We start from the raw sequence: 15,483 nt of genomic DNA on the forward strand, positions 1-15,483 counted from the left end.
CAGTCAGTTAAGCGTCCGACTTCAGCCAGGTCACGATCTCGCGGTCCGTGAGTTCGAGCCCCGCGTCAGGCTCTGGGCTGATGGCTCGGAGCCTGGAGCCTGTTTCCGATTCTGTGTCTCCCTCTCTCTCTGCCCCTCCCCCGTTCATGCTCTGTCTCTCTCTGTCCCAAAAATAAATAAACGTCGAAAAATAAAAATAAAAAAAAAATAAAAACTGTGGCTCTGTGAAAGACAATGTCAAGGAAATGAGAAGATAGAACACAAACTGAGAGAAAATATTTGGAAAAGATAAAGGACTGCTGTCCAAACTATACAAGGAGGACTTAAAACCCAACAATAAGAAAATGAACAACCAGATTAAAAAATGACAGAAGATCTGAACACACACCTCACTAAAGAAGATACACAGATGGCAAGTAAGCATATAAAAAGATGTTCAACGTATGTCACCAAGGATTGCCAAATAGAACAACGAGATACCACTACATACCTATTAAAGTGGCCAAAATGCAAAACATCAACACCATCAAATGCTGGTGAGGATATGGAGAAATGGCAATTATCATGCACCTGCTTCAGGAAACGCAACATGGTACAGCCACTTTGGAACAGTTTGGCACTTTCTTACAAAACTTAACACACTCTTAACATACAATCCAGCAATAATGCTCCTGGGCAAAGAAGTTGAAAATCTATGTCAACGTAAAAATTTGCACATGGGTGTTTATGGCAGCTTTATTCATAATTGCCAAAACTTGGGAGCAATTAAGTGACCTTCAGTAAGTAAATGGATCAACTGTGGTACATCCAGACACTGAAGTATTATTCAGCAGTACAAAGAAGTGAACTAACAAGCCATGAAATTCATGGAGGACCTTTAAATGTATATTACTATGGGCACTGAGGAGGGCACTTGTTGGGATGAGCAGGGGGTACTGTACGGAAACCAATTTGTCAATAAATTATATTAAAACTAACTAATTAAATAAATGCATATTACTAAGTGAGAAAAAAGCCAAGCTGACAAAGGTACATAATGTATACTTCCAATTACATGGCATTCTGGAAAAAAACAAACTATACAGATGGTAAGAAGTGGTTGCCATGGGCCGGGAGGAGAGAAGGATGAATAGGCAGAGCACAGGGAATTTTTAGGGCAGTAAAACTAATTTTGTACAGTCTTACAACGGTGGATACACGTCATTATACATTTGCCAAAACCCACAGAGTGTACAATACCCAGAGTGAAGTCTAATGTAAACTATGGACTTTGCGTGATAATGGCGTGTCAACGTGGGTTCCGTGGACTGTAACAAATGTTTCGCTCTGGTGGGGGATGTTGACAGTGCTGGAGGCTATGCACGTTGGGCTATGTGGGAATTCCCTGTACTTGCTGCTCAATTTTGCTGTGAACGTGAAACTTCCCTTAAAAAAAGTTTATTGATTTTTGAAAATGTTATTATTGATAATATTATAGAAATTACATCTTTCACAAGTATTTAAACTTAGGACAGAAAATTTTAGATGTCAACTTACAAATTTGCAAGAAAAGGGGCGCCTGAGTGGCTCAGTCGGTTGAGTGTCCGACTCCGGCTCAGGTCATGCTCTCACAGTCTGTGAGTTCAAGCCCCGCATAGGGCTCTGTGCTGACAGCTCAGAGCCTGGAGCCTGCTTCAGATTCTGTGTCTCCCTCTCTCTCTTCCCCTCCCCTGCTTGCTCTCTCTCTCTCTCTCTCTCTCTCTCAAAAATCAATACAACATTAAAAAAATTTTTTTTTTAATTTGCGAGAAGGTATATAGTTTTTCAAAATTCTTTTAGGGTTTGTGGGGAACAAAGTTTGAAGACTCCTAGTCTAAGACAATGGTTTTCAACAAGGGCCTCATCATCCCCTATGAAGCCATTTCTGTAAATTTATGGGGCATCTTTCGTTGTCACAGTGACTGAAGACAGCTACTGGAATTTAGTGGGAAGAGCGCCAATGAAGCTAAACATCTTGCAAGGGGTGGAGCAGCTCCAGAGGAGATTTTTACCACAACACGCAGGATTTGCGAGTGTCCCTGAATAATTATTTTAAGCCATTTGAGTCTAGAACTTTGTTTTACATATAATCGCACAGTATTTCTGGAATAGCTGTGATAGAGGCTGAATTTTGGAGGAAGACAACTACCACACACAAAGGGAGACCATACTTTCTCTCATCCACACTTTTACCAAAATGTGTTTGCCATGGCAATGCCACTCATGGTGACCGAGCTCCGATACCACACACCCCTCTATCACCTTTAACATGATCACCTAGAGCCATGGCTAGCGTTCCCACATGTGACCCACATCTAACCACCTCCAAACTTGGGTCACCAAAACACTGCAGAGGTCTCCCAGGGGCCTCAGCAGCATCGGACCACACTCCGGATGGTAGCGTTCTTTCCAGAAATGGCTTTCCACTCAAGATAAAAGGAAATGAAGAAGAGATGGGTTCTCTGCCTGCCTTGGGTTTCCTCTGCATGTCCAGTAATCGTTGCCTTTTATCATCTCTTCCTTCTGGAAAGAACTCCATTCAATAACCACGTGCTCACCATCCTCAGTAAAATGTGCAGAAGAAAGGTGCCTCTCAAATATCCAAAAGGTAGTCTTAAACTTAGAGAAGGTAACAAAATTTTTTTTTTTAATTTTTTTTGTTTCAACGTTTATTTATTTTTGGGACAGAGAGAGACAGAGCATGAACGGGGGAGGGGCAGAGAGAGAGGGAGACACAGAATCGGAAACAGGCTCCAGGCTCTGAGCCATCAGCCCAGAGACCGACGCGGGGCTCGAACTCACGGACCGCGAGATCGTGACCTGGCTGAAGTCGGACGCTTAACCGACTGCGCCACCCAGGCGCCCCACAAAATATTTTTTAAAAAGAGAGGCACGGTCTCTTACCAGCACCTTTTCCTTCACTGTACAGGCGTGAGGGTTGATGGTGCCTAATTCATGTAATGGCATAAAATCTGATCACAATGAAAGGATATGGTGCTTCCAGAAGCTACAAGGTGAGATACAGGTCTCCCTAGTCAGCCACTATTCCTTTTACCCAAATTGAAATCAGTAGGCATTCTGGAGGGGGGAAATTTCAATCCACATCTAACCACCCTTCTTCCAGAAGCTTATGAACTAACTCATTTCCTTCATTGTGAACTAGGATCACCCAGGCATATCAATCTCCATTTCTTTAACACACTGTATGTAAATGCCATTAATTGGGGTTGTTGTAAGCAACAACCATTAGCTCAACATCATCCCAAAACCTGTGGGCCATACAAAGGAAACAGACAATGACCTTGTTTACCCTTAATCATTCTTAAGCCCCAGCTCTCTATGCTTTGAAATCAGAATAATAATGCTTTTCTCCTAGCCCTCTAGAAAATTTTAGAAACAGAAATTGGTTCATGCGTCAATCACAAGAAGAAAGGCATTAGTGGAAAACATGAAGCCATTGCACATGATGGTGTTATTAGTCTGTCCCTCTCTGGGAATCAGTGGTGTATAATCCCATGAAGTAATTTCCCCTATGGCTTTTTAAACATCCGTTTAAATTTCAGGCAGCAAACAATTGAGCCAGTATTGGCTGAATTGGGAGTAATAACAATGTGAGATTTTAATAATGGAACTCTGAAAGGGGTCCTTTTCAGGGAGCACATTATAAAGGAATTTTCTAGACAAAGAGAAAAAGCAAATCTTACCTCCAACCAACAAGTAGCTGTTGGGAAACAGTGTTTTTGCTTGCATAAGTGCCCTTGCATGACCTGAGTGGAAGAGGTCAAATATTCCATCGGCATAAACTCTGACAGGCCTGTCAACTGTGGGAGAAAGAAAGTATCATCAACAGAACTTCAGAGTAAGGAAGCCCAGTTACCTGATTCTTCCAACATCAGTTGAGCACTGTAAGAAAGTTTACGTGGATAAAACACAAGGTCTGTGTACCATCAGTCTCTTATTGGTGCACGCAATTACTTCATTCTTGACTCTGGCAGCGCTGAGTGAGGGCTCCCAAGACCTGTGCCCAAAGGCAGTGTTGTGCAGGGGTCTGCTCATTCTGCTTAGAGAGACTGGTGTGCATCTGTCCTCCCAACTCCAAGTCACTTTGGCAGCCTGAAATCAGCTGGGGTAGTATTTACACCACAGAAATTGGCAAATGCTACAAATCTGGGCGTATTTCCCTCCGGAGGGCCAACCGTTCAACATTTACCAGCATACCCTGCACAAAGGTCACTACCTAACCTCTCTGGCATCATAAGGGATGGGGGCAGGGCGTGTGCCCCAAAGACAGAAGAATCGGGGTACAAAAGTTACATGTGGGGGTGGTCCTCAGGGTTGCCGGCCAGCGACCAACACTACAGTCCCTCTGAGGGAGAAAGGTCAAGAGTGAAGTGGCCTCAAGAGATATTCTCACTGTGGCATATGGTATTCTGGGAGGAGCCATTCCATGATGAAGAGGGACACACTTTATCACAGCTCCTGGGAGCCAGGAGACTGTACCAGAAACTACAGGATGACACTTGGCTGAGAAAGCCCAAAGACCCACCCCCTCAAGTAAGATGGAGACACAGTGGGGAGAGGGGTTGAGTGACAACTTTTACCCATTCTGGACTCTCAACAAAGGAACTACAAAGTGAAAATATGGCAAACTACAAGCTAAATATGGCAAACTGAACATATACACATTTATCTCTACTTCTTCCCAAATACAAGAATTACAGAGAAAGATTTAAAAAGGTAAAATCCCCCCCCCCAAAAAAATTGTAAAAAATTAAAAGGTTTAATTCCCCAAGGGCAGAGGAAACAACAAAGGCAATGACAGTAGATGAGAGAAGTCCACAACATTTTGGCAAGCTGATTGTCAAATGCTTAGTGTCTAAAGGAAATAAGAATCAGGGTTAGGGCAGGCAGGGAAAGGGACTGTTGAGTTGTTAGGCTTATAAAAAAAAACCTAAGAGTCCTACTGATTTTTAAAACTACCTACATGTATTCTAATGATGTTGTAAAAATAAATTTAAAAAAAATCGATGCAAACTTCTGTTGAATGATCTGTAAGATTTAAAATTGTGATGATTTCTTGATGTAGTATAACCTCATTAATTTGGAATATAAATTAAAAGGAATGTTCCATTAATAGATTCAGATGGTACAATGTTTCTAATAAATTAAATTTCTCTAATAAAAAAAACTCAAGAGACTTTATGTCAGATAGGGAATTGCAATTATTCCCAATTATACACCATCTTGAACAAACAGAATTGCCTTCACAGGATTATACCGGATTCTAAATAAGCCATGGTAAATAGAAAATGCTTTGAAATAACAAACTGTCTAATGAGGGATCCTTGGTTTCAATGCTCTTATTCAATTTGAATTCAATTGAGGAAAATTTGTTTTAAGATATAAATCCCAGGGGAAAGCAGATGGCAGTTTTGCAAAACTTTTTGTTATTGATTCAGAGGTGATCAAGATAAATGAATTCAGGAAGCAGGGAGGAAAGAAAAGTAAAGAAAGATGACATAATTACCGAGAGAAAGACCATTTAGAAAATCTTTGAAGAGTATTTGTGGGGTTGATTTTGCAATACGCTCACTTTTTAAAATTGTAGTGTGTCAGCAATTTCCAGACTGGGAAACCATGTGGGCCCAAAAGAAAAAAAAAAACAAAAAACACCCCCCCCCAAACCAATCTCTTCAACAAAGGAGCACTTCAAGAAAAAAAAAAAAGACAAAGATGGAAGTGGGTGTGCAGATTAGAGATTTAAAACACTTTCCAACATACCGAACGTATGGATATTATTTGGATTTGGGTTCAAAACAACTATAAATAAACGATGACATAAGGTAACTGGAAGTTGGAACACTGCTTATTTGGTGATATTAAAGAATTACTGTTATTTTTTAGGTGCGATAATGGTATAGGGGTCATGCTTTGAAAAACTGGGTTTTTAAGACATGTATACAGAAATACTTATGGATGTAATAATAGAAAGCTTAGGACGTTGTTTCAAATAATTCAAGAGGGGGCAGAGGATGCGGGCATGCAGGGGCAAGACCGGCATTGGTGGGTAGGTGTTAGGTATAGATAACAGACACACGAAGGTTCATTATATTGTTCTACTTTTGTGTATGTTTGAAATGCTCTATAATAACTTTTTTAATACAGTGTGGCTTTTTTTAGTTTGTATGCTTATTTGTTTTGATCTTTTGTTTCAGGTTTTTCTGGACATCCTTTTAGGCACTTGGGAATTCTCCAGGGCATTTATGTTGGGAACCACTGGCCTGTGAAGCTGGGGGTTTTGTGATGGTCACAAGTGAGAACACAACTATTCCACGGCCATGGTGGAGAGACCTTAGGGTGGGTCCCAGGGATCCCTGCCTCCTGGTGTTCATGCCTTTGTGTGATTTCCTCCCTTTGAAATGTGACCGGGACCTGGAAGTTTTCTAACCAGTTGAATATGGCAAACACGATGGATGGCACTCCTATAATTATGTTATCGTAGAGAAGATTCCATACTGCTAGCAGACTCACTCTCTCTTGGTGGCTTTGAAGATGCCAGCTATCATGTTGTGAGAGGGTCACATGGTAAGGAACTGCAGGTGACCTCTAGGAGCTGAAGGTGGCCTCTGGCTTACAACCAGCAAAAAGCTAGATCTTTAGTTTTACCATTGCAGGCAAACAACCCGTGTGAGCTCAGAAGCAGATCTATCACCATCAAGCCTCCAGATGAGAAATGGGCCCTGGGTAACACCTTGAATACAACCTTGTAAGACCCTGAGCGGAAGACTCGGCTAAGCCAGGCTCCCAGTCCACAGAAAATATGACATAATCAATCTGCATTGTTTTAAGCCACTAATTCTGTGGCAATATGTTATGCAGCGTAGAAAATAAATACAATGGCATCATAAATTTTCTTCCCACAGACTATTATAAATTTTTACAAGTATTCCAAATAAATTCCTATGAATCCTGAACTGACAGAGTAAAGTCAATCAGATAAATGTGATGTTCTGATAAAATGCCTATCTGTACGCCACAGGCTGATTGCCAAGTTTCAAATAATTTCAATATAATAAACTACACCCAACACCAAAAGGATGCTGAATATGTGCTTGAGAATCAGGGATGCGAATGATGACCACAGTATAGCACTGTGGGAAAATCTCATCATTTAACTGCTTGGATCTTATACTCCAAATTTTCTAACTTATTCAGCACTTATACACAAATGAAATGGTTAAGGGGGCTATGCCTGCCTCACATCTCACACCATACATGAAAATTAACTCCAAATGGATCATAGACCTAAATGTATGAGCTAAAGCTGTGAGGCTTCTAGAAGAAAACAGGAGAGAATCTTAGTGAGTTGGGTTTGGCAAAAATTTCTATGAATAGGGCCCTAAAGGACACACCATAAAGCTAAATAAATAAATAAATAAATAAATAAATAAATAAATAAAATTGGGCCTTACTTCAAAACTCACGTCTTTACATTTTTACAAAAATTCATACACTGGAAGAAAATATTTGCAAATTGTATATCTAAGACTTGTGTCTAGAATACAAAAGAACTGCCAAAACTCAATAATGAGACAAATACCTCATTTTAAAAAGGGCAAGAAAATTGAACAGACACTTCACACACACACACACACACACACACACACACATATAAGCTCATGAAAAGATCTTCAATATCACTGGTTATCGGGGAAATGTAAATTAAAGCGGGAGTGATATACTACTTCATGTCCCTAGAATGGGTAAGAATTTAAAAACATATCAACCATACCAGGGCGCCTGGTTGGCTCAGTCAGTTAAGCATCTGACTTCGGCTCAGGCCACGATCTTGTGGTTTGTGGGTCCAAGCCCCATGTCGGGCTGTGTGCTAACAGCTTGGAGCCTAGAGCCTACTTCAGATTCTGTGTCTCCCTCTCTGTCTGCCCCTCCCCTGTTCACTCTCTGTCTCTCTCTCCAAAATAAATAAACATTAAACGATTTTTTAAATAAATAAACACTTAAAAAAATCAAACAAAACTTCCTTGCCCTTTCTTCTAACTCATGGTGCCTTCTAGAAAACTACATTCCAATATAAATTTTTTAAAAAGAGAGATTGGTACTAAACATCTACTAATTATGGTAACTAGTATTGTTTTTGTGTACAACTGATGTGTAAGAAGGGTGGCAGAAAAATTAATCTTTAAAGATCTAATAGTTACATATTTTCTCAAGTTTATGATAGCTTTATGTAAACTTTCTAATTTCCTTCTACTTATAGCCCAGCATTTACTGACAGTGATTGATGTTTACTTTCTCAATACATTAAATTTAAATTTTTTAAAAAGTATATTTAAAGAAAAATTAAGTAAATTATAGTACAGGTGCACACAAATAAGGCAAAATTCATTAAGGTAGTTCTTGAAAAATTAATTTGGCAAACTACACACCGTGGAAATGGAACAATACAAATCCCCCTTTGAGAGGGAAAATAGGCAATTAGAACTAAATTTCCTTTGAAGAAAAAAGGCAGCTCTACTGAAAAGGGACCTATGAAATAATCACTTGGACTTCGTGTGAAGACAGAGGAGAGATTCGCGGTCTCCAGATACGTACGAAACCCTGTAGGTTCACAGTTATACAAACGCACTAGCTGAGCTAAGATCAAAGGGGCCAATTTCCGTTACTCTAGCGTGTTCCTCCTCTTGTGGCTTCATCACCCTTGTGGCCTGACAGACGTCCTCCAGGAGCAAAGGGTGATGAGCAGAGTTTGTCATTGCGACTTTTAGAACGTATACGCCAACCCCTGTTTGGGTACACCTAAGGTCGTGAACCATATTGTAGGCAATTGTATTAAGTCATCAAATAGGGCTAGTGAAGGAGATAAAGACTTCAACTAGAGCTATAATCGTGAAGTACATTATAAACCCTAAATGTGGGTCTGCTTTGTCTTTTTGATGGAATGCTCAAGACAGCACCACAAAAAGGTAATTGCTTACTAGTCTTGAAAATTACCAAACACTCCAAAAAAGCAGTGATGTTCTTCTTATTTTCTTAAAAAGTAGTCAAACAGCAGATTTTTAAAAATTCTCTGAGCTTTTCTACTAACAGTATAATGCTCTGACAATTATATGTGGGTAATCTCCCTGTCATTCTCTCCAACCATTACCAACGGGTACCCTTGATCAATGGTTCTTGCAGTGAGGTCCCAGAACAGGCAGCATTAGCAACAGCAGGGAACTTGTTAGAGATGCCAATTCTCGAGTCCTGCCCCAAACCGACTGAATCAGAAACCTTGCAGGTGAAGTCTGCTTTAACAATGCAGGGGATTCTAAGCAGATAGGAGGACCACTACTCTAATAAAATAGTGGTTATTAGAGTGTGGTCTAAGACTAATATGTGCCTTGTGGGTAATCAAAGAGCTAACGTCTCATTGCATTTTAATATGGACGTGAGACGTTCTAAATAAAGGAATTTCTAACAGAATTGTGTCCCCAGGTGCCCATCAACATCACCGATCTTCTCGGATAACCTCCCAGGGTCATCACCTGAGATAACGGAGAATTTCTCTTCTAAGACTAAGAGTTCACCTTTGCTCCATCTCACGCCTCCTGTGGTGACCCATGTTCCACAGAGCCCGGGACAGAGCCATTTCAAAATACACCACAGTCTTATCCCAGCTTGGTTCTCCAGGTTTAAACTGCTTGGCAGTTAGACAATGTACAGATGCCCAGTCTCACCCAATCAGCTTGAGGCTGGTTCAGATCATCACACCCAACTCTCTGATTTTATATCCAGAGGGCAAGTTCCTTCTCCTGTCCCAAACTCCCATCCCTTCCCTCAGTCACTCACAAAATATTTACTGAGCACACAGTATTTGACAAGAATGTCTCTAGGTGCTGGCGAAACAGCAGTGAGCGAGGCAGACAGTCCTGCCACTACAGAAGCTCACAGACTGTTTGACACACCTTCCACCCTCCGATGCAAAGCCTGTGTTTTCACTGAGCTCCCCCGTCTGCTGTGGCCCGTGCCCCACCGGGCTGCCCGTTATGGTAAACATAGCACAGATTTAAGGTAAAAGAGACTTGGGGGTGAATCCGAGCTCCACCCAGTCAGCTGGGACACTTGACAAGTTACTTTTCCATTCTCCAAGTTCTCAAGAAAGGACACGGTACTACCCACCTGCCAGTTTGTGCCAAGACCCAATGAGATCGAGTATAGTGCACAGCACCTACCAGATATAAAGCAAGTTCTACTTCCCTTTCCTAGAGAAGTACATCCTCTTCTTCTGTGGCCTGAAGCTCAGCCTTTAACTTAACCTTTCATAACCACCTGGACTTCCATGGCAGCTTTTGGATTTATTGCTTGGATCAGCATTTCTCAGTGTATGGTCTGTAGACCACAAAGTTCACCACCACCTGGCTATTAGTTAAAATAGCAGTTTTAATTTAGTTAAAAATGCAGGCGTCTGGGCCCCAGCCCAGATTCAGGGGTAAGGGAGAGTGAGCAGGAAATCTGCCTCTTGAACAAACTTACCAGGTGGCTGTTTGCACGCATAAGTCCGGGAACCCCTGGTTTAGCTGCTTTGAGCTACCTCCCCAAGCCTCTTCTTGCCTTTCTCAAAGCTTATTAACTTTGCCTGTCCTCCTCCTCACCTCACTGTCTTGAAGCTATTCTTCGAAGGAAGCAGGGTGTCACGACCGAGATCAAGCTGGAACACCCACGGTTTGAGGTCAAATCCCAGCTTAACTACCCACCTGTGGTTCTCAAGTGGGTCCCCCTGCAGCAGCAGCACCTGGGAACTTGTTTAGAGAGGCAACTGTTTAAGCCCCGCCCCATTGGGACTCAATCAGAAACTCTGGGGGCGAGGCCCAGCCTTCTGGTTTAGTAAGCCCTCCAGGTGATTCCCAGGCACGTCCAGTGGAGGACCACTGCCGCTTGTTGGCCATGCAAGATTCATGGCTTGTCTATAGCCTTCATTTCCTCAACTGGGAAATTTTGTAAGTACTAACCCCATAGAGGAGTGAGGGTCAAATGACAACGATGTATCTAAAGAACTTGGTAAGAGTAAGCACTTAATAACTACCCATTCTTATTACTATTGTTAAGCAAGCTGTCCTTTGTCCCATGGATTCTGTTGTTTGGTTTGATGTTTGGTTTTTGCCATGGTGAGTGGAAACCATGGAGTTATGCCGTCTTCAGTGTCCCCGGGCTGACCTGCTCAGCTAGTCTTATTTTTCACTCCATCCCCATCAGCTGTAACGCCACTCATTTATTCCCACACAGCGCTCTACCTCTGTGCCTTCACTACTCCTGTTCCACTTGCCTGGAGTACCCTTCCATTTGCTGCCCACCTTGTCCCAATCTTCTCCCACAACAATCAGCTCAGGTCAGCTACAAGGTCTCGCCTGACTGCTCCAGGCCAAATCAATCTGTCCTTCCTAAAACTTTCAGTAATCTGTGTGGCAAGGTTGAGCCCCTGAGCACATGCACGCATGTTATTTGGGGGTTTTATCTCATACCAAGTTGTCTCTTTAACTATGGGTGTACTTCGGGGATATTGCAGGGTCAGTCCCGGACCGCTGCAATAGAGCCAGTATCACAATAAAGCTAGTCAAGTGCATTTTTTTGGTTTCCCACTGCATATAAAAGTTATGTTTAGGGGCACCTGGCTGGCTCAGATGGGAGAGCACGCGACTCTTGGTCTCAGGGTTGTAAGTTCAAGCTGCACGTTGGGTGTAGAGAGTACTTTTTAAAAAGTTATGTTCACACTATGCTGTAGCCTATTAAGCATGTAATAGCATTGTATCTAAAAAACGATGTATATGCCTAAATTAAAAACAACACTTCATTACTAAAATGCTAACCATCATCTGAGCCTTCAGTGAGTCACAATCACTGATCACAGATCACCAGAACAAACAAAATAACGAAGAAGTTTGACATGTTACAAGAATTACCAAAATGTGGCAAAGATACAAAGTGAGCAAATACTGTTGGAAAAATGGCACCCGTCCGTCGACTTGTTCGACACCGGGTTACCACAAATCTTCCATTTGTAAAGATCACAGTATCTGCAAAGCACACTCCAGTAACGTGCATTGAGATGAGGCATGCCTGAGCTCTCGGGAAACAGAGATGGTACTTGATAGTTCTTTTTCGATCTCTTCCCTCGCCATCTCTGGTATAAAGGAGTGAACGAATGGACAAACTTCTAGCGCAGAGCCCCGGCTCTTTAATTTAGGGCACACCTGGAGAAACTTTTGACAACACAGACTTGTGAACACGGTGATAATTATAATAGCTTAGGTTTGTAGAAGGCTTCACGGTTTAAAAACTGCTCTGGTGTTTTTCACCAAATCTTGTCATCCTCAAAACCTTGTGAAGCAGGCAGGTATCACTGACCCTGTTTGCATCTGAAGACACAGGTGCAAGACCGTTCTCATGACTTGCACAAGGCGGTCGAACTGGTAAATGGCAAAGCTGGGGCTCCACCCGTGCTGTATCTCTGGTTGGTCTAGTTTATCAGTGTAGATGCTCCTCTTTCTGCACTGTGCTATAAATCTCTGAATTCAACTCTCCGATCAAAAGCGAGTGCTACTCAAATAACGATGGGCCTCTCTGCTACTTTAAATGTCAGGACAGGGCCCACTCGGAGAACAAGAAGTCCAGCCTCACCTGGTGTTCCTAAGCGGGCCTGAGCAATGGTCAGTTTTTCATGGGGTGCTTGGCATTGGCAGCTGGTTTCATCTGCAAATGGGGCAGGTGCAGTCAGGGTCTAGAAGGGAAAAAGAGAAAGGGAATATAGTCTGACAAACTTTCCTTTGGCACTAACTTCCCCTAAAGTCTTATTTCTGTTGGCTACACAAGTACAGTTAAGAAGAACATACCTACTGAGTCTTTCAGAGAAATACTTTGCTGTGAGAAATAAAAACAGGGACATTGTCACTGGAACCTTTTTTTTTTTTTTTTTTTTTTTTGACCGATGCTCCGCAATAATGAGAGTGCCTCACATCTACTACGTGCCAGGTACCAGGGGAGATACTCTCGACAGGTTTTCTCTTCTGGGCCCCACAAGAGCCTGTGATGGCTAGATTCTTCTTTCCTTCTATAATATAGGATAATAGCATCTCTAGTTCACAGAAAAGGCAACTGAGGCCCAGCAGGATTACAAAATCTGCTAAGTCACGCCCTTGGAGAGTCATGCTGGGCTGTGAACATTTCACAACCCCGCAGGGCAGACTGTACGGGTTTCGACTTACCCACACCCTGGGGCACCCGGCTGGAAGAAATGCCATACTCAGAAGTGTGGCAGACATCGCCTGTATTTCACACACACCGTCCTGGCCAATCACAAACTCTGACGTCACTTCAGTGCAAAGGCCAGAGCCGTTATCCATGCCCCGGGAGGGCCTAAAGGCACAGCCTTTCTGGCGAGCTGCAGAGAAGGGCCCGGGTAGCTCCAATAGCCACCCACGGCTGGAGGCCCCGCCCCAGGCAGCTTGGGCTAGGGCTCTGGGGAGCTGGGGAGCGCTGAGAGAGAGACGTAGTCACTTGGAAGCCTGCCCAGGAAGTGGCTCTGCATCTTTTAGTCAGCCTCTTAAAATGAAAACCTCACTCTCTCCAGAGGAAGACAAAGGGAGTGGTATTTTTGTAAACAGGGCAAATGCAATCGAGAGTTGTCCATAGCCTCTGAGCTATGTCATCATCATGGTCATCATTGTATCATCTTTGGTATTTTTAAAGCTGAAGGTGACTAGTCACTGTACACATTACATTGTCGCATGAATTAATTGCTTCTTAGGTATACACAGGTGTTCCCTAACTTGGGGAGACCATATGATCCATATGTTTTTTTTTTAATTTTTTTTTAATGTTTTTATTTATTTTTGAGAGAGAGAGACAGAGTGCAAGCAGGGGAGGGGCACAGAGAGAGGGAGACACAGAATCCGAAGCAGGCTCCAGGCTCTGAGCTGTCAGCACAGAGCCCGACGTGGGGCTCGAACTCACAGACCGCCAGATCATGACCTGAGCCGAAGTCGGTCGCTTAACCGACTGAGCCACCCAGGTGCCCCTGATCCATGTGTTTACAGAGGGGCCATGACCCATTTCTGCCATTCATTTATTCATTCACTCATTCATCAGTCATTCATTCACTCATTCAAATATAAGTCAGGTACGATCTTAGAACTGGAGATACAAGTAGGGGGAAGACCGGTTCCTGTCCTGGAAGAGCCTAGTCCTCCTCTGCACTGCCAAGAAGCAATCCTTGTCCCACGCGCCTCCCTCTCCCCATTGTAGCACCTTCCGCCCTGGAAGCTGGAGTTCTGCCCCAGACTTGTTTGGATACCTTCCAGTTGTCTGAGACTTTCTTAACCCCCACCTCCCCGCACACAGCTCTGAAAGCAAACCAAGACTAGTGACATGTCTTCAGGAACCCTGGGTCCATTGTTCGTTCTTTTTCAGATACGGTAAGGTCCACGGTGGGCCAGAGCAGCGTTTGTAATGTAGCAAGGGGTGCAGTGATCTGAGCAGAGGCCTCAAACAGAGCAGAGGCCACAGAATCCCCACGCCAGCACTCGCGGGCTATGTATTCTAGTTTGGCTCTTCTGGTTGAAAGGAACAGACACTCGTTCAAACCAGTTCAAGAGATGAAGGAATGGGGCACCTGGGTGGCTGAGTCGGTTAAGCGTCCAACTTCGGCTCAGGTCACGATCTCGCGGTCTGTGAGTTCGAGCCCCGCGTCGGGCTCTGTGCCGGCAGCTCGGAGCCTGGCGCCTGCTTCGGATTCTGTGTCTCCCTCTCTCTCTGCCCCTCCCCTGCTCATACTCTGTCTCTCTCTCAAAAATAAATAAATGTTCAAAAACTTTAAAGAGGTGAAGGACTACTTTAAGGCTATCCCGGCACAGAAAGTACTGGGAAAAAGGTAGGCAAGGTGCAGTGTCTGGCCCCACAGTGCTCTGCACCCACCTGGCTGGCTCTCTGCACGTGACTCTTTCTCTCCCACTCCCATTTACTCTGTATCCTTCCACTACGGTCAAGTCTCTGCTCACCTGTACTCCCCCGTAACTGGCAGCTCACGTGTGACATTGGCTTCCCTTCCCAATACCCCTTCATTAACTTCTTATGGAGTCTTTCAGCCTCAGTTCCAACCCACCTGCTGCTTCTTTCCATGTTTCCCCATTCAAATTCCTTTTTTTTTTAATGTTTATTTTTGAGAGAGAGAGAGTGTGTGCGTGCGCAAGCAGGAGAGGGGCAGAGAGAGAGGGAGACAGAGAATCCAGAGCAGGCTCCATGGTCAGCGCAAAGCCTGACGTGGGACTGGAACCTACGAATCATGAGATCATGATCTGAGCCAAAGTCGGACGCTCAACCGACTCAGCCATCCAGACACCCCTTCCCATTCAAATTCCTAAAGGAGAATCAGAATGGCCTAGCTCATCTTTGCAGAGCAGGCCACAACCAGGA

At 43.4% G+C, this 15,483-nt stretch overlaps 1 protein-coding gene across 8 annotated transcripts in view; it reads right to left on the reverse strand.

Moving 5' to 3' along the window:
- Window positions 1-15,483, reverse strand: part of PCYT1B (phosphate cytidylyltransferase 1B, choline) — a 131,188-nt gene that overhangs the window by 66,316 nt on the left and 49,389 nt on the right. For 6 of the 8 annotated variants that reach the window (XM_043571485.1, XM_043571488.1, XM_043571486.1 and 3 more), the window contains 2 exons: window positions 12,694-12,793; window positions 3,723-3,839 (listed from right to left, as the gene is read on the reverse strand). In XM_043571485.1, the coding sequence (XP_043427420.1) occupies window positions 3,723-3,839; window positions 12,694-12,793 (217 nt within the window). Of the gene's footprint in view, window positions 1-3,722; window positions 3,840-12,693; window positions 12,794-13,277; window positions 13,451-15,483 lie in introns of those variants that run through there. The other 2 variants (XM_043571482.1, XM_043571487.1) reach the window with 2 other exon arrangements.

This window comes from Prionailurus bengalensis, chromosome X (assembly GCF_016509475.1).
Source record: "Prionailurus bengalensis isolate Pbe53 chromosome X, Fcat_Pben_1.1_paternal_pri, whole genome shotgun sequence".
NCBI classification, from domain to species: Eukaryota; Metazoa; Chordata; class Mammalia; order Carnivora; family Felidae; genus Prionailurus; species Prionailurus bengalensis.